The 26,733-nt window shown below is 39.0% G+C and overlaps 1 protein-coding gene across 6 annotated transcripts in view; it reads right to left on the minus strand.

Moving 5' to 3' along the window:
- CADM2 (cell adhesion molecule 2) overlaps positions 1–26,733 on the minus strand; it is an 861,189-nt gene that overhangs the window by 256,176 nt on the left and 578,280 nt on the right. For 4 of the 6 annotated variants that reach the window (XM_038766108.1, XM_038766105.1, XM_038766103.1 and 1 more), the window contains exon 2: positions 23,302–23,328. The exons of the other annotated variants lie outside the window; for them this stretch is intronic. In XM_038766108.1, the coding sequence (XP_038622036.1) occupies positions 23,302–23,328 (27 nt within the window). The remainder of the gene's footprint in view (positions 1–23,301; positions 23,329–26,733) is intronic. 6 annotated transcript variants of the gene reach the window in all.

Genomic DNA, 26,733 nt, shown 5'->3' on the forward strand with positions numbered 1-26,733 from the left:
TGGAAATTTAATCAGGCTGGCTATGGCAACTGAATGTTATTTTCCACATTTTAAAGTACAAAACCAGAATGTGCTCTTGTATAGGCAGAACAATTGATTTAGGGAGAAATTTAGAAATATCTGAAAATTGGGAGCAGAGAAATCATCAAATTCTAGTCTATCAACTTGAATCCCTTCAAGACGAAAAATGTGTTCTAGAAGTATATTCTGGGAAAATAAATCTCAACGTGTAAACTGAAAAAATGAATATGAGGATTAGTGATTTAAGATTGGGTACTGGTCAATAAAGAGAAGGAAGACTGTTAAAAGTATCTCACTATAAAAGGTAACAGCTGGAGCATAATGATTATGGCACTAATGTAGCAAACACTGCAAATAGTGAAATGTGGAAAGAATAAAACTTGAGATACCATCAAAGAGTAATACTGGAGCCAAGCCCATCAACATTTTCTCATGGAAACATCAACTATCTAATGTTAATAAGAAGTATGCCATTCAAGCTCAAAAATGTGGCAAATCATCCCAATGTATTCGGTCACTCAATATCTAGAAATGCCCAAATAAGTCTAAATGTTGTGACAGGTTTGGAACCGAAACAATGAAAAACTGAGTAAGGAAGATCCTAGAAACCTTTTTTTTCAGTCACAACAGCCAAAGTGTCTTTCATTCCCCTATGTTTTTATCCATACATTGAATTCAACAGTTTTGTAGTTAAAACACTATTTTTTTCAATGGAGAAAGGATAAAAACAAAACAGAAACTAGTTGCTTAGTGCTAGGCTTGCCTAAATTGTAAATGGATTCTAAATGCCATTAGTCAAAACCATCCATTTGTGGGACACACTCATTGGTAATACAAGTTTAATGAGATGTTTAGAAAAAGCAAATTAACCTCTAATAATCTTTGCGATTTGGACTTCAAGAATGCTTTTATTCTGCTTTTCATATTCAAAAATCAAAGTTGAAAGATACAGTATTCAGAATTCCATCAATGGTACTTATTGAGTGCTTACTGTGTGCAGAGCACTGTAATAAGCAATACAACAGAGTTGGTAGACACAATTTGTGCCCACAAGGAGATTATAGCCTAGAGGATTCCTATCAATGTCTTCATGGAAGAATATTCCAAATCCATCCAAGAATCAAAATTAATCCACCTCCATCCTCAAAGTTTCATCTCATTTAGGTCCAATCTACGGTCTGATCACACACCCTAAAAAAACCACGAGCTTTCTTGGCTTCTTGGATGAGGATGCAATCGGAACAGAGGTAACTGTTCGGATTAGTACTGCCTGCCCCTTACACTGCAATATGGGGATTCTGCTCTAATCACGGCCCCCTCAGCAGCAGTTGAGAATGCTGCTCTAATCAGTCCATCCCATCCAATCCAAGTGGAGAAGTGATCCTTCTCCAATCAGTCGAGAACACAAGACTGTAACTGCAGCTCCATCTCCTGAAGTAAAAGAAGATGCTCTGATTGGAAAAGGGAGTCTGGTCCCAGTATTGATTTAAATGCTTTCTTCTTCTGTCAATGCAGTACGACTGACTGGAATATTATCCATTCAACATTCATTAAACTGATGAGTTAACATTTCACCCATCCACAATATGACTGAAATATTTATCGATGCCACTGTTTCCTCTCCCAGCCCTCCCCTTATTTCTTGAGCAAGTCCTCCTCCAAATCCTTTTATCATATCATTCGATTAAGAGAACACTAGTATCACACTGCAGGAAGCACACTGCAGTATCTTGAGAAGCAGTGGTGGACTGCAGAGCATGGGGCTGGGAGTCCGAGGACCTGGGTTCTAATGCCAGCTACACCACTTATCTGCTGTGTGACCTTGGGCAAGTCACTTAACTTTATTGTGGCTCGGTTCCCTCAACTGTACAGAGGTGATTGAATCTACCCCCTCACCAACTTAGACTGTGAACTCTGTGGGACAGGGACCGTGTATGACTTAATTATCTCGATTTTTTATTCTACAATTTTTATGTCTAACATGTTGATTTAGAAAGAAAAGATGAGAGTTAACGTTGTCCTCCTAGTTTCAACAGACTTTGATCTGATTCACTGAGTATTTATACCATGAGTACACTATGTCCAGTTAGGGCTTTACATTTTAAGTTGGATGTAGAGAAAGTGGAAACAGAAGAAGGGATTACAACTGAGAATAAGCCTAGTAGTAAGTGATAGTATTTATTAAGCACTTACTGTGTGCAGAGAGGTGTATTAAGTGCTTGGATAGAATAAATGGGTAGAAAGTAGGCATGAGGGGCTCACAATCAAAGACTACATGGCAGAGAGGGGGGACAAGTGACAGACACATCAGGAGCAATGAAACAAAAAAATGATAAAACAACATTAAAAAAACAGGACGAATATACAAATTGCACAGAACTAATAATTTTTTTGGTGTCTGGCTTATCAAAACATATACAACTAAACCTGAAGTTGCCCTTCCCTAACTTAGTGTGGGTCTATCCTTTCTATGTCTTCCACTTTAGGTTTCACAATCAAAATCCCCTTCTCAGCAATTCCAAATCCATATCCACTGGGCAGCACACTCCATTCTTGCACTGACAGTAAAGTATCCTTGGAAGGTTGCAGAGCTTGTTGTCTTTCCTTTAATTTCTTCTGGGCCATAACAATCATTGTATTAGATGGTTTAGGTTCAGAACTACTGGGAAAGGAACTGGTTTAAGAAAATCTCCAATAGTCCTTTATAGTTCTCTAACTCAGTTCTTACAATGGTAGTACTAGAATTAAGTAGAAGAAATGGAGAGGAGGAAGAATTATGAGAGGGTATAACTTCCTGCAGGTGTATTGATGTCTTATTTTATGCATTTGTGATGTGCATGAATGGGGAAAATACAGAAACAATTAGAAATTCAATTAAACTACCATTTTTACTGCAAAACACTGCTTCATCAAAAATCCAACCAGATACTGACATTTTCTGAGAGAATCTGATACATTTCAATAATTAATTTTTAAGTCAAAAAAAAGAGTCAGGAAATCTGAGGAAGAGGCACAATAGACTGAAAATTGCCAGTGGGCAGGAAAAAACCAGCAATAGATAGAACCTTTTCAAAGATGAAAAGAGGTCAGAGGTATACATCTGGGAACAAGGATGATATTTCAGGGTTTCTTCTCTATTATTATTTACATGAACTACTTGGAGAGAAATACAAAAAGCTAAGACCCTAGCTTTGCGGACACAGAAAAAAAAATCAAGTACCAGGAAGCACTAAAAAAATGTGGTATTCACAAAATATGCTGGTTAAAAAATGTACAAATGAAAAACAATTGCGTTACAAGATGTCAGGAAAAGGAGTCATCCATATGGGGTGAGAGAGCAGTAATGCCCTTAAGAAGTTAAATAGTCCATGTCCCAATCTCCACACAGAACTACCTCTGAAACACTTCGAGGAAGCAGTTTCTGTTCTCTTGCTAAAAAGAAAATCGGAGGCCACGTTGCCATGATATTCATATGTCATTTAGCAATATTTTTAAATGAGGTGAAATGCCTAAGTCTCTAAACAGACAGCAATATCAGAACCTGTTATAACTATTGATGGCAGATTTCCCAATAGATTCTACAGGATCTGGTTCACAATGATATATCGTCAATAGAGAGAAGTGCACAGTTGAAAGAGGATGAAAGAGTAGATGGGAGAAGAAAGGTTATTATTTTGGGGGCGACAATATAAAAAAACTAAAAAAAAACAACTTTTATGTTAACGATATAAGATGCGTGTAAAATTTTATTTTCCAAGCACAATCAGCTCCCAACAAAATATATGATGGAATGAGTCTGTTAATTTGTTATACTGTATGCTCTCCAGTGCTTAGTACATTGCTTTGCACAGAGTAAGCATTCACTAAGTATGATTGACTACATGAGCATATGCAACACTCTAAACAACGTGTTAGCATGATCATGATGTCTCAAAGTGAGCTTGACTCAAGTGCAGCATACTTGTGTATTGGGATTGGGATTCTGTGGCATTGATTTCAGTATTGAAGTTTCGGAGCAATGAAGAAATATTTTTAACAAACATTAATATAAAAGAAGAATAAAAACAGGGATGCAAAAAGATATACAGTAATGGAATTATTGTCCTCCATCTGCTACAGTCTTCATTGCTGACATACGGCCTTGTGTTTTGTAAATTTTTAATGCAAATTCATAATATGATAAAGACTTTTATGATAAATAATTTCATAATTACTTAAAATTCTATTCTGAATAAACCAAGGGAAATCAGTATGGTTCAAGGTTACCAGATACATTTCACAGGACTGACTTTTTACTACTAATCAAATGGGTCCCTAAATATCATCAGTATAATTCAGAACTTGAATACCTATGCATCTATGCATCCAACACACTTGCTCTTCAATATAAACCTGCCCACCTTGATTGTTCATGGCTCACGATAAAAAGAAGTCAAGAGAATTATGGGTCTTCACAATGACCAATACCTTTAAGCAAACTATCTGGCAAGAACTCTTGTTACCTGCTGTTCTCCAACTCACTCTCTTCGTTCCTCCCAAACCAATCTTGAAACTGTACTTATTCCCAGACTCTTCTGACTCCGTCCCTTAGTTACTCTGCTCACTCAGCTGGGAACTCCCTCCCCAAATCAGACTGATGAGAGCCCTCCCCATATTCAAAGCCCTTCTGAAATTCCAAACCCTTCTGAAATTCCACCTTCTCCAACAAGGCATCCTTGATTCATTTCCAGCATCCCATATTGTATAATCCCATCAGCTATCTCTACCATTTAGGTACTTAACTATACCCATCTTCAGCATTTATGATTGTGTGTTTATTCAATTGTGCACACAATGATTTAATTTAATTACTCTAATTTTATGTACATACACATATATATTTATGTGTATATATTATAATAGACACACACACATTTAAGCACTTAGTACAGTGCTCTGCACACAGTAAGCACTCAATAAATACAATGAATGCACATACATTTTATGCCTGTCTACTCTGTTGAGATGTTTGCTCCTTTTGGGCAGGGAAAATTACACTTCTTTGCTATGCACTTCCCAAGTATTTAATACAATGCACTGCACGCGGCGGACACAAAAACTGCTGCCGCTTCTACTTCCTCTACCAACAATGCCACCACCACCTCCTACGTAATTCCAGAGGCTTCCATACCAGTCAGAATCTTTTGACAAACCACCAACACATGTGCTGGGAGTCACCAAACTCTGATTGAATTTTTTTAAAAACCTATAATAAACTCCCAAATCAGATAGGGTCAGCAAAATTCAGATGAAGGGATACATTCAAATTCCAAAAATGTATCTTTACTTGATGATAATTACAGTGGTTAGCATCATGAGTAATGATAACTTGTGTGAATCTGTTATGAGAGAAAAATAATATTTAAAAATTTTTCAAATGATAAAGCTCTGGCTCACGTTACAGAACATGGAGTTTTGGTGATTCCATCATGAGGCTTAAGGAAATGGGAGCTATTGGATAGGTCAGGTCCCTAATTTAGGTCTGTTGAAATAGGAATATTATAATACTAATTTCAATAAGATTTAAGTCAGAGTCGCTAAAAAATTTGGGATATTAAAAGAGACAGAGGCAAGACTAGGAAGAGGTACATTTTCACCCTTTCCAGAAGTATATTTATGCATTCTCCTAACACCATCTTGATGTCTTCTATTATCTTCTTCCCCTCAGCCAAACACAATGTACATAAAAACACACTCCAATAGAGGTGAGACCCTTCAGAAAATTAGCCAGGCATCTGATGGGGTAATAATAATAATAATAATAATAATAATAATAATGACATTTGTTGAGCGCTATGTGCCAAGCACTGTTTTAAGCACTGGGGTAGATACAGGGTAACCGGGTTGTCCCACAAGGGGCTCACACTTTTAATCCCCATTTTACAGATGAGGTAACTGAGGCACAGAGAAGTTAAGTCGCTTGCCCAAGGTCACACAGCAGACAAATGGCAGAAGTGGGATTAGAACCCACATCCTCTAACTCCCAAGCCCATGCTCTTTCCACTAAGCCATGCTGCTTCGCTGGTACAGCGAAAGGCCTGCAAAAAAGGGGAATGAGAGTTCAAACATTATCAGCTGCTAGACGTACAAAGTCACAGAGCTGGAATTGTTCCAAGAGACCATTTGGTCTGGTCCCTACTTCCATCCAGAGGAAACAATTGCCTATGTTTTTCTTTATGATCTCAAGGGATCACCACTACCTCCTTTAGCATTCTGTTCCACTGTTCATCACCCAATCAAGAAATTCTTTATGCCCAACAGAAATGTATTTGCTTGAAGCCCATTTTCTCTATCTTACATTGTCAGCAGCTGTAGAGAACAGCTGATCACCATTCACCTGTATTTACTAAATAGTTCCCTTTTCCTATCTTTCAATGACTCAATTAAAAAAATAATCTAAATGAAGACTATTTTCCATCCCTTTGAAAACGTTGTTACTCCTCTCTGAATCCTCTCCAGATTCTCCACATCCTTTTAAAAATGTAATGGATGAAACTGAACACAATCCTCTAATAGGGAACTGACCAATGCAGAGTGTAGTGGCAGGATTTCTTCTCAGTTGCTGCATGGGTTACTCTAGTAGTGGCAGGATTAGTTTTCTGCTCTTGCACGGTGTACTCCTCAGAGTATGTCCCAGCTTTATGTAGTTTTGTAAAAAATGGTGCTAAACTGCTGTCTTCTGGTCCATTTCTGGTTGAGTATGAATCTGGAATCTATTTCTGGCTCTTCTTAATAAAGCCTCTCAGCCTCTGTGATTTTTTTTGTACCCAATGAACACGTACTTGTCCTTAAATATTTTCATCCTGATTCCTTAGGACTATTATTACTATTTATCAAGGAAACCTAAAATGTTATACTTTTCTGTCATTTTAACACTAACTATAAATATGATGAGCAAAAATTATGCAAACAAATCTCAGGTCATTGTATCCCACTAGCCTTAGTCTCCCAGCAGGGGTCTGGAAATACATTTTGGATTTCTTTTCAAGGTTAGAATGTAAAAAGGGATAAGATAACTGTCAAGCAGCATGGTCTAGTGGATAGAGCATGGGCCTGGGAATCAGAAGGACTGGGGTTCTAATCCCAGCTCTCCCACTTGTTTTCTGTGTGACCATGGGCAAGTCGCTTAACTTCTCTGTGTTTCAGTTACCTCACCTGTAAAATAGGGATGAAGACTGTGAGCCCCATGTGGGACAGGGACTGTGTCCAACCTGATCTGCTTATAACTAGCCCAGCGCTTAGAACAGTGCTTGACACGGAGTAAATGCTTAACAAATACCACCATTATTATTATTATTATTATTATTATTATTAGACACACTAATGTCCCTGCCACCACCAACTAGCTTCAGACTGGGCAGCTGGGCTTCTAGAAGGCACATCTCCTTCAATAGGCCTTCCCAGATTAAGCCCTCATTTCCTCTTTTCCCACTCCATTCTGTGTCTCCCTTGCACTTGGATTTACTCCCTTTACTCATCCCTCCCTCAGTCCCATTGCACTTGAGTACATATGTATTTATTTATATTAATGTCTGTCTCCCCCTCTAGACTTTATAAGCTCGTTGGGAACAGGGAATGTGTCTACCAATTCTGTTACATTGTACTCTCAAGTGTTTAGTACAGTGCTCTGTACACCATAAGTGTTCAAAAAGAACAAGTGATTGACCGATTGGAAGTTGACAGTTCAGAAACCTTCCCCTTCTCCTCCACCACTGGAAAAAAGTGCACTACCCAGAACAAATGTATTTTCTACCTGTCCTTTAACAAGGGATATCCAAAAATATGAACTGGGCATCTAATGGATGAGACAAATTTTTCTGATGATGGTCTCTAAAATACCAAAAAACAGATACAGTGCATTTAAGGATAGAGAACTTTAATTAGAAATGCATTGGTGACATTCTAATCTATTCTGAATACAGTTCTAAAACTGGGGCACTGTTTTTTAATCCTCTCATGCCATTGGGATTTCAGCACCATGTAACACTCACGGGAAAAAAATGTCCAGGTAGGCAAAATGAAACTGAATTATACAAAATATCTCAAGTGATCCGATAGCATTTTCCCCATAAATAGGAAACTGGAGCAAAAACTGCTAGGAAATAATGAGGATGATTATTGGGATTTATCTAGGATGATTGGTGTAGACTAAAACAAAAATGCTTCAATAAATGACACTGAAATGTTACAGAAAATGTATCTCAGCAGTTCAACTACACTGAGCTCACATAGCATAAGCCCTGTGCTAAAACCTGAGGAGAGAAACAGAAAAAAAGAGACCAAGGGCTTGCCTTCAAGGTGATTCTGCTAGGTAAAAAAGGGGAGCTGAGTAAAGACATATACCCCCAAAATACATAAAAAGCCAAGAAAATAAATGGAAATTACCCTATAGCATTTGTGTGGGCATTTTTTTTTATATTTACCATTGTCTTATGTTGTTTTTGTGCTTTTACTGTTTCATCTTGCCTTATATGCCTGCCATCAACTCATTCTTCCCACTTTATTCTTGGATTCTGAATCCCCTGAAGGACAGGGAACATGCCGAATTTTCAAATTGTGTTATTTTTCCCAGAAAAATAAAGGTGTGTGAATATAGAGCAATAGCATTTATTCAGTTCCTATTGTATGCAAGGCATTCTCCAAGTAAAATCTGGAAGAATTGAGAATGAGAATTACACTGTATCATGAGTTATTTCCCAACATACCTTTGGTTATTGCTTTAATTACCAACAATAAATTAGATTTACAGGTAGTTATATACATTTTTTATTCACATAAGGAATAGAATTTAGGTTTTAGCCCATTCCTCTGTCTCCTTTCTTCAATTTATTATTGACTTTGCTTAATGTAACTTGTGATTTTAAAATTATGTTGACAGGTTTCATTGTTTGCTTTCTATTTATTTTTAAATCCCTTTCTAATTTCCCTTTAAATTACTTTCTCTCTTACCCAATTACTTCCCAGATTAATTTTAAAAAGGGTTGTTTACATTCATAAAATCAACCATATATATTGAACTGAGGAATCTGAGTTAAAAAATTACTTTGATAAGATTGGATTTTAAAAAATTCACCTAAAATTCTTCAGTTCATAGAGTAAACGGAGAGCCATGCCCATATTACAACTATTAGGGGATAGACATTTGAAAAACTCAATCTAAGGGATTAAAATTGGTGGTAACTCAGTTTCTAGAATTTTGTAGTTGACTCTCAAATTTCTGCCAAATCTCATTTTTGAGTCAGGAAGGAGGCATAGCTTAGTAGAAAGAATATGGCACTTGGAGTCTGGAGACCTGGGTTTAGCTCACCTACAGGGTCATCCTTGGTAAATCACCTAATTAATCTATATCTCAATTTCCTAAAGTATCAAAGGGGGATAGGATAGATAGGGAACCCATTGTGGAACAGCAACTGAATGTGACCTTCTAATCTTTTATCTACCCCAGACCTTACCACTTCAGTGCTTAATAAATAATGCTGCTAGTGTTATTAATAGCATTCATAACAATTATTATAACATAATAGTGATAACATTGTTAAAATCTGCCATTTCCTCTCCATCCAAACTACCATGTCAATCCAAGCATTTATCCTATCTCACCTTGATTACTGTATCAGCCTCCTTGCTGACCTCCCTGCTGTCCGTCTTGCCCCACACCAGTCCATACTTCACTCTACTCAGATAATTTTTCTACAAAAGTGTCCAGTCCATGTTTCTTCACTCCTCAACAACATCCAGTGGTTGTCCATCCACCTTTGCATCAAAAGGAAATTCCTTACCATCAGATTTAAAGCACTCCATCATCTTCTAGACTGTGAGCCCGTCGTTGGGTAGCAACTGTCTCTATATGTTGCCAACTTGTACTTCCCAAGCACTTAGTACAGTGCTCTGCACACAGTAAGTGCTCAATAAATATGATTGAATGAATGAATCTTGCCCCCTCCTGCCTCACCTTACTGCTCTCATATGACAACTCAGCCCTCACACTTAGTTCCTCTAATGCCAACCTATTCACTGAACCTCAACCTCACCTATGTTGCTACCAACCTCTCGCCCACGTCCTTCCTCTGGCCTGGAACACCCTCCCGCTTTGTATCTGACAGACAATTGCTGTCCCCACCTTCAAAGCCTTATTGAAGGCACATCTCCTGCTACAGGCTTTCTTTGACTTAGCTCTCATTTCTTCTTCTCCCACTCCTTTCTGTAGAATAATAATATAATAATAATGATGGTATTTGTTTGGCACTTACTATGTGCCAAATACTGTTCTAAGTGCTGGGGTAGATACAAGGTAATCAGGTTGTCCCACTTGGGGCTCAGAGTCTTAATCCCCATTTTACAGATGAGGTAACTGAGGCACAGAGAAGTTAAGTGACTTACCCAAAGTCCCACAGCTGACAAGTGGCAGAGCCGGAATTAGAACCCATGGCCTCTGACTCCCAAGCCCGTGCTCTTTCCCCTAAGCCACACTATTTCTCTTACCCTTCTTTGAAAGACCAGCTAGTAAGAAGGAAAAGTCCTTTGGGGAACATGTTAGTGGCATTTAATGTAGTCTTTTTTGGTCACTGACTGGCCTCAAAAATAGCCCATGGTGGCCCCAAAAGGCTCTCTAGACTACCTCATTTAGGAACCATTATCCAAGAGTTATTCTAATATAAATCTCAATGTCTCAGAATAGCTTAGTTAAAACCAATGACTCTTGAATAATCAAATATTTTTCAGGAAATAAATGAATAATTCAGAGCCAGTGGGGATTTCCTTACTGTCAACGGTAAGTGAAATTCACAGGAGCACAGAGTAAAGGCCAATGAAGTGGCAGCACAAAAATCAGCGTGGAACAAATGGAATATCTTTTGCGTGGCTGCACAAAGAAATGGTTAAGAGGCAACAGAGAGCAACTAATTATGCCTACCATAACAGTCACAAAGTTGCATAATTCTTAGGGTGTCAGAAGAGAGGGATTCCAACTTTCCCTTTTTATCAAACTATCCAAAAAACATCTATTTATACCTGTTGATTTCACAGATTTTCTCTTTCCAATATTGTCAACAAGCTGTGACAATCAAAAAAGAACTCTTATTCTTCTTCTTTATTCTATTTCTTGATGCTTCACAAAGCTTGGGCACTTACAGTAATGGGAACAGGACAACACGAAAGCAGAAAAAGGATCACGTGTGGTGAATGACTGAATGATATGCATCTAGTGTTTGGGGAAATTCTCCAAGTACCTCAGTATCAGGCAGTCCTGACATAGCCCAAGTCTCACTAAATCTGTTCACAGTATGAAAAAAAAATCCAGGATCTTTATTTAGCAATTGTATTTGCCCCACGATTTCATTTTCTCCATCTGGTAGCTTTTTTCAGAGTTTCCAAAAAAACACTGTATTTGGAGATAAGTTTGTAGATCATATCATATCCCTCTCAAATAATAGAAACTCCGATTTTTTGCAGTGGGCAATCTGGATTTAAAACTCTTATTTCCCCTTTTGGAAAATTGTTCCCTGGAAATAAATCAGACACCCTTAAGTATAATTTACTCTGAGTCTAAGGTTGCTACTTTATTCCAGGTAGTAATGATGAACTAACCAGGACCCTACGTGAACTCAAAATGACTTAAAAATCATTGCTAACTTACTTCACAAGAGCATTTTATCCACCAAAAGAGACTCTAGCTCTTTGGGAGAGCATGCATTCTGTATGGTAAGGTTTCTTGTTGCATGATTTTGGAACAGGATGCACAGTACATTTATCATTTATGCTATGAAAGATTTGCATCACATGAGAAGAGCACCACCTGAGGAGAGGACCACAGTGAATTTCTTAAGTCACTGATACCTAGCAAAATATTGGACAGCGGAGGACATAGTATTCAGTCCTATCTTGATGTTAGTCCTACTCCTAGTTCTCTAACCTATATGAAACCCAAAAGTTAGATAAGATACTTGTAAGATAGTGTCATTAAATACTGTTTGTGATTTGCCCAACAGTAGCACTACAGTATTTGTGGATTTCACAAAACAATAAAACCTACCATCATAATGCAGAAAGACACCATTAATCAGGGTTGACAATCTTCTATTCAGGTATGTGGAAATTTTGACTCAAATGAACCAGATATGATAATTAAAAACCTATAACTTTCTCCCCTACCACAAGCCCTAAGGGCTTAAGAGTTTCACAGTCTTACTGACCCCACTCATTTCCACTTCCAACAGAAAATCCCACTATTCTCTGGGGAAGACAAACAATTTCTTTTACATCCTCTTACCTCCCCATTGTCACCAAATGCTATTGAAGCAGCCATGGCCATGGTCCACGCTGCCATAAATCCTCTGAGTCCAAATGTAGTGGAGAGATGACTTAGGGACCTCTGTCATGTGATATTTGGTCATTTCTGTTAATTGGGCCAGATCAGATTGAGTTTCAGGTTCTCACCTCTGATCTACCACATAGATAAACATGAATGGAAGTAGACGACATTTCAAAACAGAAGCCGATGTCATTCCTATTTTCTATCACCCTGCTGGTGGACTAAGTTCTTTGATACAGGATATGCATTATTTAATGAGCATTTTGAAGGTTAGGTCACAAACATTCAAGGTCAAAAAACCTCAGTCTGTGATTGCCATTCATATTAAAGAAAGATTTCACACCTTTTTGTTTGAATATCAGTGAAATTACTAAGAACAGTCACATTTAACAGTACTCCTATAAATAACATTCAAAACTAGATTACCTAGAAATCCCAAAAGGAACCGTGATTGCATTCATATGTAACTGTTGGTGCTGTGAACTGCGACACAGTTGGAAAGAAGGAAAGATTTCTCAGATTATTTATGCTGAGGCTTGTTTCCTATTTAGCTCAATTATGAGAGTTTAGACTTAAATTGCTATCTGATATTATTCTTCTGAATTATGGCAATTGTACGAGGATTTGTGTCCATGCTTTGCCAACATCTCTGTAAACATATCTATCATCTATTCTTTGTCACTAACAATAATAATAATACTATTCACAATACCATTAATTGAACACCCACGGGGTGCTGTGGTCTGCATTAGGCACTTGGGAAGTACAAAATAACCAAGTGACAGGTTTCCTACCAACAAGGAGCTTGCACTCTAATTAGAGAAACAGAGGAAAACATATTTACAACTAGAGTAAAGAAATAAAGCAGGCTAGTGTACTTGAGTGTTAAGGTGGGCTGTCACTAAATTTGTAAATGCTAGATATGACCGATGGGATGACATAGCTCAGGGTGTTGAAAAAAATTGCTATAGGAGGTGGAATTTTAGAAGGGATTTGAATGTGTGGAGAACTGTAGTCTGTCTGATGTAGGGAGGGAATTCCAAGCAAGGGAAACAGCATGAACAAGGAGATGGAACAGCAGAGTCAAGAGTGAGGTACAGCTAGAAGGTTGGCTAGGGGGAAAAAAGACAGAGAGTTGGGGAATAGCAGGAGAAGACAGTAGACATGTTAGGTGAGGTCAGATGGTGAGGAGTGTATCTTTTTTTCATCATGATGATGATGATAATGGCATTTGTCAAGCGCTTACTATGTGTGAAGCACTGTTCTATGTGCTGGCGGGGGCGATACAAGGTGATCAGGTTGTTCCACGCGATGCTCGCTATCTTAATCCCCATTTTACAGATGAGGTAACTGAGGCTCAGAGAAGTTAAGTGACTTGCCCAAAGTCACACAGCTAACAAATAATGCCAGGCACTGTACTAAGTGCTGGAGTTAAGCAGGTTGGACATAATCTACGTCCCATATGGGGTTCACAGTCTTAATCTCCATTTTACACATGAGGTAACTGAGGCACAGAGAAATTAAGTGACTTGCCTGAGGTCACACAGCACACAAATGGTTGAGCCAGGATTAGAACCCAGGTCCTCTACCCAGACTATTTATTTGTCCCTCACAGTAACTGTATCGGTGGACATTGTTTCCCAAGCTAGAGATTACAGACTGGATATCTCAAAACTCTTAGACCATAATGAAAATAGAGCAGATAGTCCTCTATGGACCCACTGCCAGGAGCTAGTGCAGATGGAAGTGGGGCATTCTGTGAGAGGTGCGTCAATGGCCGCTATGGGTCGATCATGACTCGACAGCATAAGACAACAACAAGTCCTCACTGACTAACTTTTCTGTATCCATCTTTTAAAGTTACGGGATTTTTCCAATGGGATTTGAGATGTTAGGGTCATATACTTGGAATATTTTGATTTAGAAGTAGCTGAGGAGAGAAACAAAAAATGACATGGAAAGACTCCCACCAATACTGCTGCTATGGAGGGATTTCAAAATATGAATCCACAGTCTTTTGGCCCTCAAGAGTGATAAATGACAAAGGACCAAAGTCCAGCTCTCCAGATTCAGAGACTCCCAGTGATGCTTTGCACTGCCTCAGCTGGCTCCCCTGAACCAGACAGTTCATGTGCTGACCCTGCCCTTTCCCAGGAGGAAGTACTTATCTTACTACTTGAGAAATTCAGACCCACTAATTATTTCTGTGAGTACCTGATAAATTGGAAAGATCTAGCTGAATCGTAGCCTAAATAAAATTTAAATGCAACCCACTTCACAACACTGCAACTGTCCATTAAAATTGTAAACCTATTTTACTATTAAATGATGGGATTTTTTTTTTTTCTGAGTGGGGCAGGGGTAGGAATTTCAGGACGCAGGACTACTGCACTAGCCTTCTCTCTGATCTCCCATCCTCGTGTCTCTCTCCACTTCAATCCATACTTCATGCTGCTGCCCGCATTATCTTTGTCCAGAAACGCTCTGGACATATCACTCCCCTCCTCAAAAACCTCCAATGGCTACCGATCAATCTGCGCATCAGGCAGAAACTCCTCACCCTGGGCTTCAAGGCTCTCCATCACCTCGCCCCCTCCTACCTCACCTCCCTTCTCTCCTACTGCCCAGCCCGCACCCTCCGCTCCTCCACCACTAATCTCCTCACTGTACCTCGCTCTCGCCTGTCCCGCCATCGACCCCCGGCCCACGTCATCCCCCGGGCCTGGAATGCCCTCCCTCTGCCCATCCGCCAAGCTAGCTCTCTTCCTCCCTTCAAGGCCCTGCTGAGAGCTCACCTCCTCCAGGAGGCCTTCCCAGATTGAGCCCCTTCTTTCCTCTCCCCCTCGTCCCCCTCTCCATCCCCCCGCCTTACCGCCTTCCCCTCCCCACAGCACCTGTATATATGTATATATGGTTGTACATATTTATTACTCTGTTTATTTATTTATTTATTTATTTTACTTGTACATTTCTATCCTACTTATTTTATTTTGTTGGTATGTTTGGTTCTGTTCTCTGTCTCCCCCTTTTAGACTGTGAGCCCACTATCGGGTAGGGACTGTCTCTATGTGATGCCAATTTGTACTTCCCAAGCGCTTAGTACAGTGCTCTGCACATAGTAAGCGCTCAATAAATACGATTGATTGATTGATTGATTGATTGATGGTCCAAATATGGGTGGGGATGGTGGTGGAAGACGGGGGTGGGAGAAAATGGCAGGAGAAGGAGATACAGGGCAGAGTGGACATACAGGTAGGAGAGACACACAAACACATGGGGACATTCATAGGGAACACACATAAACACACAAACTCCCAGTTTCACATGTTTAACCAGGAGCTGAGTCAAAGAAGTAGAATAAACAGTAATAAATGGGGCAACAACGAGCTTCTCTAGTTCCCAAGATTTCTTGCCACTATTACTCAGCCCTGAGTCAATAACTGGCTCTTAAAGGGGCTGACAGAGTAAGGAAATGGAGATAGAAACTTTAGGTAGCAGGAGCCAAGGTTACTGTGATCCTCTGTTGCTATAACTTACCCCTCTTGCCATTTCTACTTAGTTCAGCATTGTCGCTGCTTCCTGCAGATCTCCTTCATTTCTACATGGCCCAACAAGATGCCTTACATCTGACGACCTTTAAGTTACAGGCGACAATTGTGTGGCTAATCAATTAGTAGTATTTATGGGAGTGCTTATTGTGTGCAGAGCACTGTACTAGTCAATTGGAGAGTCTCTTTTCATATCTACCCAGGGTTCTGGCATTTAAGAGAGTTTTCTGTAGAAACTTTTGTTTTAACCATAGTTTCCTATGGGAAAATCTTGAAACCCATCATCTATACTTCCAATGTTGGGACAGGTTAGATGCAAACACTTATCAAGAGTTGCATCCCTAATTCCATCTCCGACACCAGGAACACTGATACTAGTGCACCAACCTAATTGCAAAAAAGCATGGTGGGCTTTTCCATATACCCACTACCCTATTATTTCTGTGCTACCACCCAAGGGATCAAGTGCGTTAATAATAGAATTGGGGGGTGGGAGGAAGGGGAGGGCAGAACCACTGAATTCCAGCTAATATCAGCTGTTAATCACACAGACATCGAAGCGAATCTGAAACCTTGCTCAATGAAGCACACTCCATGGAGCTACAGTATTGATTCCCCATCCTAAACCAGATGTGCTCTGGGGAGCTGTGTTGAACTGAGGGATACAAAATCAGCTGCTAATTCCTTTTGCATAGGATTAAAAACAAGGTTGAAAACCAGTAGCTGTTAAACCACAGGCTAAAAGGGCAGATTCTTTTTACTTTTATCAACTCCCCTGAAACATCGACCTCTGCAGCAATGATATTGATGGCGGAATGTTCTTCCATTCAACAATTTTTGCTTCAAAATATCGGAAGTGAACGTCAATCAAGTTTTAAACTAATAAATACCGTAATTTCATCTTTGTCTTAGCAAAGAAGCCTAATTCCGAAGGTGAAAGGCCCACAGAAGCCCAAGGAACTGTTACATGTTTATCATTGTATTTTACTTCACTACAGAGCTTTCTGTTTAAAGGTCTATGAGAAACCCCAAACCTTGGGATTTTAATTAAAGACTTTAGAAACCCCAACACAACAGCTGTAGAAAAAGCAAACACCAATTTTATTAACATAATAGAATAACACGAACCAAATGAATGAAATGAATCCCAAAGGAGATTGGCTTTTGGATGAGATGTATTTAGACAGAATAAAAATTGCTATAATGACTGATTTGGGTTGAAATTGGGATGTAAACAAAGTAGCAATGCTTTCTGACTACTAACATATTATTCTTATTATTGGGATTTGTGGACAAGTGATTTGGTTTTACCCAACATTCATAATAAACTCCAGAACTGCTTATGCATCTCAAGGAGAAAAGGAAGAAATAAAGTAAAATCACAGCAACATGGAACCAAGTGAGAAATTACATTTCCGAAGGCAAATAAAGGAAATATCCATTATTATACAACTTAAGACTGTCATCTGCAGCATGGAGGGAAATAGCGAAACACAGAATCGCAAGCAGTGAGGCAATGCCAAAGCTATTGTAGACTGAAAAATGAAAAAAAAAAAAAAAAATCAGCACCCTGCATTTGAAAACCATTGTGACTCCTACAATAATGGAGAGAGAGAAATTAAGAGAAAGAGTAAAGTTGGAGGAAGAGGGATGAGAGGACATCTCTCTAGTTGAAGACCTGCTCTTCTTCTTTCTCCCTCTAAATTGTAGGAAATTTGTCTACCAACTCTGTAGTATTTTACTCCCTCAAGCTCCTAGTGCAATGCTCTGCACACAGTAGGTGCTCAATAAATACTATTGTTTGCTTGACATTGACAGTACCCTGAGCGTACGAGCAGGTGACATGTAGATATTTACTACTTCATTTATTTTGTTAATGATGTGCATATAGCTATAATCCTATTTGTTCTGACGATTTTGACACCTGTCTACATGTTTTGTTTTGTTGTCTGTCTCCCCCTTCTAGACTGTGAGCCCGTTGTTGGGTAGGGACCGTCTCTATATGTTGCTTGTACTTCCCAAGTGCTTAGTACAGTGCTCTGCACACAATAAGCGCCCAATAAATACAATTGAATGAATGAATTGGAGAGAATATGGACTACAGGGGGACAATAAAAACAGGTAGATGTGGGAGATGTCCAGAAACAAGGACTTTCCTTTAAAACACAGACCTTGGGAAGGCGATGAAACCAAGAGATAAAATCAAATTGTCATGAATCAATGCAAGAAACAAATTTATCCACACAGCCAAAAACAATGCCTAAGGGCGAATAAAAGGAAACAATCTTCTGTAAAACCTTAGTTTTCTCAGCACACTCTCATAAGGGTAAACCAATTCACTAAAAGAAGCATAACATTTGAACCCATTCATAAAGCATTGTAAATTCAGCAAAATACAACTCCCTTCCAGACTGTAGCCTCACTGTGGGCAGGGAACGTGTTTACCAACTCCGTTGTGTTTAACTCTCCCAAGTGCTTAATGCAGTGCTCTGCACCCAGTAAGTGCTCAAAAATAACTTGATAATTAAATATCATTGGTTGATTGACTGAACCCACATGACACACACCCAAAATATGAAGCCTGTACGTACTTAATGTGTAGATTTAGATGCTGAGCTATATCTTTATATACAGGAATGTATATATCAATGGAAAAATTCATTATTCATTCTGATTATTTGTAAAATATTCTTAGACTATCTCCTCCATTAGAGTTTAAGCTCATTATAGATAGCATGCTTCTGGCCTAGTGGATAGACCAGAGGCCTAGAAGTCAGAAGGATATGGGTTCTAATCCTGGCTCCGCCACTTGTCTGCTGTATGACCTTGGGCAAGTCATCTAACTTTTTGGTGTCTTAGTCCCTCATCCATGAAATGGGGATTAAGACTGCGAGCCTCACGTGGAACAGGGACAGTGTCCAACCTAACTCACTTGTCTCTACCCCAGTGCTTAGCATAATACCTTGCACACAGTAAGTACTTGACAAATACCACAATTATTATTATTATTCTACTGTTCTTTTCTGACCTCTAGGTGCATGCATTGCATCTAGTAGGCACTAAGTACTCACTAGTGAAGCTATCATTTCTTTGGCAGGAGTAGACAGCAGTCTGCTCCCCTGAAGTCACAGTTTGTGGTGTAGAGGCAGAATAAAAAATAGGCCCTACACTTTCTGGAAATAGGATCTGCACCTAGGGCAAAGGATGTCTGAATTCCATTTTGGACTCTGGGGCTGTAGGGGATGCAAATACAGGGATAACTGACATCCCTCCAGTCTAGCAAGGTCAGAAGGGGCCTTACCTAGTCCCCTGCAGCCTATAGCTGTCCCAAAAGGGAGGCCAGATCAGTCTCAGGCATAATAACACTGACAGTTACCCTGCATACTGGGCATGTGCCTACTTTAAAGCTGGCATTATCTCAATCAGCTGTTGGTCAGTTTTCAACACCGCCTGAGGGTATCGTTTTGGAATAGTCTTCAGAATTCATAGCAATTACAGTGACGTGTACTGCTCTGAAAATGCCAGCCCCAAGTAAAATATAAACCCTAGTTCAGTAAGAAGCTCAGTGTGAATACTAATGATATTAATTAAGTACATTCAGGACTAGATTTTGCCAGGGGTAAGTACGACCCTTTGCTGTTGCATTAAATCATCCACACCCCCCAAGGTGAGCCATTTAATCCCTTCTAACCAGTAGCATCAGGCTGAGAATGCAGGAAGTTACCTGCAGTAGGAAGGTCCTTTTTACAGGGACAATCTAATTACTTTGATAAGCCCTGAAGGGAGAAATATGCAGATTTTACTTATTGCACTTGCATTTTAACATTTCCCCACAGTCTCCAAATAAAATTTGAGAACATAGCTTAATAAATGCAATGACCACATTATTACTAAAAACATTATGACAGCAGCATCCCTGAATGTATTCATGGGCAATAAATGCTGAATTATCTTACAATTCAGCTATACATCCCTATACCTGCAGAACATGTTTCTTGTTGCTGCCTGTCTTTGTTTCCAATTTTTTTACGCTGTAAACCCTGAGGGAAATGTCTACATCATTTAATGTTTAGTATTTGGCTCCTAGCGGAGTGTAGATATTAAAAAAACACACTAAAAATGACACGCTCTCTTTCATATGAATACATATGAAAATAACTGCATAATCTTTTCTAGCTTGTCTGCATGACTTTCTAGCTATCTGTTAGTAATTCTATCAATGGCATTTACTAAGTGCTTACTGCATTCAGAACACTTTACTTAGTGCTTGGGAGAGTACACTATAACAGAATTGGTAGACACCCATGAGGAGCTTACAGTCTAGGAGTGAATACAGACATTAATATAAATAAATAAATTACAAATGTAATTGTGAAACATCATTTTGAAATCACCTCATCTTTTATTTCAAGATGGAAAACAACTGATAGTTTGGAGATAAGAAGCAGGGTGGCCTAATGGGAAGAGTCTGGACCTGTGCTTCTAAGAACCTGAGTCCTGATTCTGCTTCTGCTACTTGCCTTCTGTGTGATCTTGGGGAAGTCACTAACTTCTGAGGACCTCGGTCTACTCATCTGTAAAATGGGGGGCAAATATTTTTCCTCCTTCCTTCTTAGTGTGACAGCCCCTCTGAGACTGACTGATTTGACTGTTTTATCTTACCCAGTTCAGTGCTTGGCACATAGTAAGTGCTTAACACATATCACATTTCTTATCAGTGTCAAAAGAGAAAACTAGGCAGTAAGTACAGCAGCATACCATGGTCCTAAAATATACATAGACCCTCCACCAAGGGGGTTCTTAGCTTCCCTGAAGTACCCATCAAAGCCCCAACTTCAATACAAGTGATTGATTGATTGATTAAATAGCTACTATCTTTGAGTACTTGCACCAGTCAGTTCAAAGAAAGCACAATGAGTATCATGTGCACATTTAAGCGCTTAGTACAGTGCTCTGCACCCTGTAAGTGCTGAATGAATTTATAAAATGAATAGCCATATTATTGTATGGTGATACTCCTTCTTTTTTAGACTTCTGGTCATCCACTGAATGGGCTTGCATGTCCTGACTAAACCTCAGGTCTTAGGAAATGTGGACTGCACCTTAAAATCACTGTAAACAACCTGAGGAGACTATGCTTGTTTTACTGTCTACAGTCTGACACCCTGATATTATGTCTTGTATACAATAGCTTAAACCTCGAATTTCTTTTTTTGTTCTTTTCCACTTGAATTTTCATTCCTGGCTTTCCTGCTCTGACCTATTCCCCGTGTTCTTATCAAAAAGCCAAAACGACTTGGTTCTGCTGTCTAAAACTGGGAAAGAAAGGGAGCTGAGCTAGTACTTCTCATTCCAACCTCAATCCTAATTGAAGGGTTCAAAATACTGCTTTTTCTAACCCTTTAGCTCTTCAAAAACAATAATAAGTGCAGTACTGTTAACCACTTACTATGCGCCAAGCATAGTACTAAGCACTAGAATAAACACAAGATAATCAGGTCACACAGGGGACTTCATAGTCTAAGTAGGAGGGAGAACAAGTATTGAATCCCCAATTTTGCAGTTAAGGAACTGAGGCACAGAGAACTTAAATGACTTGCCCAAGGTCACATAACAGGTTATTTGGCAGAACTAAGATTAAAATACAGATCTTCTGATTCCCAGCCTGCTCTCTTTCTACTACACCACACTTCAAGGATGTCTATTACACCAAAGTTTACCCTCTTTTTTCTCCCTTTTCCCCCCCATACTTAAAATGAAATGTGGTCATGCTAGGTTTTTGGTTTAATGAATGCCTTTGCTTATGCCTATGGGGAAAAGGATTCCAGGTGATTGGTCTGATAGCTTCACCTTTACATGAGTGGAATGTCTATCATCTCCATGACACACTTGGATCAGCAAAGAAAAGAAGTCTGATTGTACACATTTTGTGATGAGGGAACGGGAAACAAAGGAGGAGAACAGGAAGGTGAAAGATAAAATCAGAGTGCAACAGAAAAAGCCATTAAGGCAGATTTACTAGAACAAAAATGTTATTCATACTTTCTCTTAGTTGTTAAGGTTTCATCACAAAATGTTTTTAATCAAATTTATTATTTCTTATTTTTGTTCACAAACCTCACAGACTTTGTTCACAAATCTCAACTGTCCTATTTGCATCATGGCAAAGGCACAAAGATTGCTAACAAAGTACATAAAGGGTATTTATTGAGTGACTCTCAGAAAGTAAGAACAAAAGACCAAATTTAACTGTTGAAATTTATTTCGCATTTAACGTAACTGCAGAAAGTCAAGTTTGTTTGACTCGATTTTCAGTTAAGGGAGTTTTAGGTTCGGTCATTGTACAGAACAGATAATTTTCAGGGCAATGATCATAAAGTACCTGAAACATTTATTCAGAGCCAGTTTTTGGGTTTGGGAGAGTAGCAGTGTGCCAGGGATGCCAATTTTCTGGGACTATTAACTGGAGGAAAATCTGGTCTAACACTTCCTGAAGAGATCCCAGTTGGGAATGTGGATAAAGAAGAGGATTTCCTACCCCATGTGGGACACCCTGATTACCTTAGTGCTTAGAACAGTGCTCAGCATATAGTACATGCTTAACAAATCCCAAAATTATAATTATTATTTTTCCATCCTCCTTTCACTCCCCTGGGACAAACTGCCAGGTTTTCACCCAAAGTTTCATTTCCATCTAAAGTGCTAGAACCCCTCTTATGGTGGTAGTCAGGAAATTGGAGGGGGTGAAGGGCACTTGCTATTTTCTGACCCAGGTCCCTCCTTGGTTAATGTTGGCCCTATCCATAAGCATTCCACAGTGCATATCTGGTAGAAAATAAGGGACGAAATGTATTTCTTGGTATGTAGAAAGGACAGACCATGAACCAAAGGAGCTGTAGATGGCTTCTACTAAGAAGCAGCTGAGGCAACAGTGATTCAAATTAACAAAGCTCCAGTTGAAAAAGGATGGCATTATGAGACCTAGACAGCCCCGAGAATTTCAAATCTGAAAATCATCAGCACTCCAATTTATTTTAACTTCTATTTCTTTACATTTTTATCTATCTAGTGTTCACTTGTTTTAAAAATCCAACTATCCTTCTCTAGAAGCACAATATCCTAAGGGAAGCCGTTTTCTCAACTTTTGTTGAGCACCTATGTCTCTAGGAATTTAAATTGTACCATCTTCCTTTACTCCTTGGGTAGTCAAGTAGAAACATGACTTCTAAAACAGTAATAAGCAATAGCAAAAACTTAGCATTTGTAGAGTGCTTACGAATCATCATCATTCCACAGCCCTAACCAATGATGCCTTCAAAAAAGTATCAAGTGAATGGCAAAATGGTTCAATGTTAGTCACAAAGAATGAAAGAGAAAGCTCACCTTTTACTTTGCTCTTTGAAGCAGCCGCTGGAACCAAGGAAAAGAGTGCACAAGAAGAAGAGAACAAAGAGATATTAGCTGGATGTTGTGAGTAGAAACAGAGAGAAATGTAACACTACTGACAAATTTATAAAGGTTGTTGGGATCACAGTGCTTGAGATGAGATGCATATTACCAAGACAAATGACATTCCTTAAGTATTATTAGTTCATGGAAAAAAAACAGGCCTGAAAAATCAAAGCATAAAGTATATTTAGGTCATTCATTATTCTTCATAAGTAGCAAAACCAATACATTTGTGAGGGTCAATTTATTTGTTAATTCTTACAGACATTCATCACAAATGATACTACTCAATAGCTACACTAAGGCCCACAAGTAGCCGTTTACATTTAAATCTTCCACATTATTCTTTTCCAATGAAATTTACGTTTAAAAAGTTCATCATAGCACTTCATTAGGAAAATGCAATCTTTTTAAAAAAGATCCTACAATATAGGTCGGCTTTATTTCTGCAATTTGACCTTTGCGTTCATTCATCCCTGCCCTGACAGAAAGGAATGGTGAAGGGTATAGGGTTGAATTGAAAATTTCCAGGCACAGAAGGGAAGGAGTCAACTCTGCCAAGCTCCAGACTCTACTTATTTTCTTCCTGAAAGGGGTTGATTAATAATGGTGTTTGTTAAGTGCTTATTATGTGCTAAATACTGAATTAAATGCTAGATAAGATAAAAGGTCATCAGATTGGACATAGTCCCTGCCCCACTTGAGGAGCACAAGTCTAAGAGGGAGGGAGAATAGCTTTTCCCTCATTTCCCTCATTTATCCTCATTTTACAGGTGAAGAAACTGAGATACAGAGAAATTAAGGGAATTGCTCCAAGCCATACAGCAGGCAAGTGATGGAGTGGGGACTAAAACCTAGGTCTCTTGCCCCCCACTCTCTTGCCCTTTCCACTATGCCATATTCTCTCTTAGCATATGGAGTTTGGAAGGAGAAAACTTCTGGACCGAAAGAACCTGGAAAGTCACTGCAGAATGCTGCCTGAGATACACTGGAGCTGAAAGAGGATGTGATAGGGAAGAGGAGGAGGTGGAGGAAGAAGAGGCGTTGGAAGAGACTGTTCCCTCTTTTCAAGGGGCCACACACTCTCTCAGAAGAACTATTAGGTGAGAAAGGCTCCAGAGAAAGGGTTTCTGTTTGGTGGAGAAACTACGACAACCCAGGCATGTAGACAAGGATCCAATTTCAAGGCTGATTTGGAAACAATCATGGTCAGTGGCTAATTTTCCTAACATAACAAAATGACTTCCTGAAAGCCAACTGTACCAAGAGATCGTTCATACATGTTTCGGGAAACTGCTTTGCAAAGGAGTCTTTGTTTCAAATATGACTTTAGAGAGAGAGTATTCATTCCTTTCTAAGGATTATGGCAGATTGCTATCTTCATAGGAGTCCTGTGCAAATGGGGTTTGAAGGTCCCCAAGTGGAAAAAGTCATATGCAAGCCTCCCTTCCCCTAAGACTTACTGCATTACTTTCACTGCTAACCCATTTCTTACTTACACACAATAAGTGTTCAATAAGTATGACTGATTGATTGATTGCTTAGGTTGTACATGAGGTGTGGAGATGGGGCTAGTGACTAGGAGTTGGGATGCTAAGGTCAACATCAAAATGCCAGGCAGGGGGTGATATTAGGAGAGACAAATCTAAATCAGATGCCAATGTATCTCACTGAAATAAATAATTTAAAATTACTTCTATAAAAGGAGATTAAATATTGAACTAAGCCTTAATTATCTACAAGAGAAGAGAAATATCATCTTCTATGAACTAGGAATGGTCCAAATTTGAAGTTTAATTTTAATAATTCATCCAAAATTCCTATCCTTCTATTTCAACAATATTCATGAGTACTATGACTGTAATTGGGGTTTTTACTGATGCTTTTCTATTTCTGCATGTGGAAATTGGTCCCACCATTTCTCCAATTAAGCCAGATCAGGGAAGAAGCCCAGGAAAGCTGTGCATGTTTCTGCAGCTCCAGAGATTTGTCCCTGTGCCTCCCAGAAGGAATTGGGTTAAATAGGATTGATAATACCTTCCTCATGCAGAACCAATAATGTGTAATCTCAAAGATCAACAGTATTGTGAGTGAGCTTTCTTAATGTCATCATTAACTGCAAAATGAATGTAAAAAAGCAATTCCTACATTCAAGAAAGCCAGCTTCAAGCATTCTGCCTCCTTCCTCAACCCTCTCTCTCTCTCACACACACACACAAACACACACACGTATATATATATATATATATATATATATACGTGTATATATATATATATATATATATATATACACATATGTAAGTTAGATAGTTAAGCCCAAAATTGTGTTTTCGCTATGTGTTTTGACTAGACTGCATTTAGAGAATTAGGGAAAGTTCTTCCAACAATGTAAACCTGTTGGTTTACAGTGAATCTTGGTGTTGGAAGAAGTAACTATGTGTATACATCATTGGAATGGGTTAGTATTATGTCACATGTTTTATGTAGGGTTTTGCAAGAATACAACCCTCTTATTATAGGGGTATTGGGTGTACAGGGGAGCACAGATTATCTGTACTGATATGTCAGACTATCACAGAAGAAAAATGCATATCTGAACAAAACTAGGCCAACAACTTTCAAAGCAATAGAAACACAACTGCATCCAATTTTAGCTCTAGTTTCAACTTGATCAACTATTCTTGGTCCCAACTAGGTCAGACAAATCAGCTTTCGCCTCCATGCCCAACAGGTAAATTATCACAAGAAATTCAATCAAAACAAGCTCAAAGAACTATTCTTTGACTTGTCAATCCTCTTAGAGGATTGGACTTGGAAAGTCTCAGCAGTTTCAGAGTTATTCGGTTGAGAGATGAGGGCAGGTTTGTAATATGGGAATGGGACAGGAAGCTTCTGCTTAGAGCCTCCCCCTTCCTCCCATCATCACCCTGAGACCCTACAATATTTCTGCAGTTCTGACACTGAGTGATAAATGGCTTACTGTAAAAGGGCAGATGATACCCCAGCAGGTTCTAATGAAAACTTTGAATTCTGAAGTAGAAACCTCATCAGTGTGGAGCACTGGGCTTTAAAATGGGATCTCTTATTTGTACTTTAGATTGGGTGCTCATAAGCCACTGTATTGGAAACTCTCAAATGATACCTCACTCATCAAAATCCCCCATTAGGGAAAAGTTCCTTAGAAAAACTTATCTGGTTGTAGATTAGCCTCTTAACAAATGAGCACATCTTTTATCTGAGAGCCTCAAAGCTAAAATATTAATTTATTAATTTTAACATCAATCTTCATCTAGTTCAAACCAAGAAGAAATACATCACCCTTTCATATCCAATATTGTAATATGCAACTGTGTTATTAGCAACACC

The sequence above is a fragment of the Tachyglossus aculeatus genome, chromosome 24, assembly GCF_015852505.1.
Source record: "Tachyglossus aculeatus isolate mTacAcu1 chromosome 24, mTacAcu1.pri, whole genome shotgun sequence".
Taxonomy (NCBI): domain Eukaryota; kingdom Metazoa; phylum Chordata; class Mammalia; order Monotremata; family Tachyglossidae; genus Tachyglossus; species Tachyglossus aculeatus.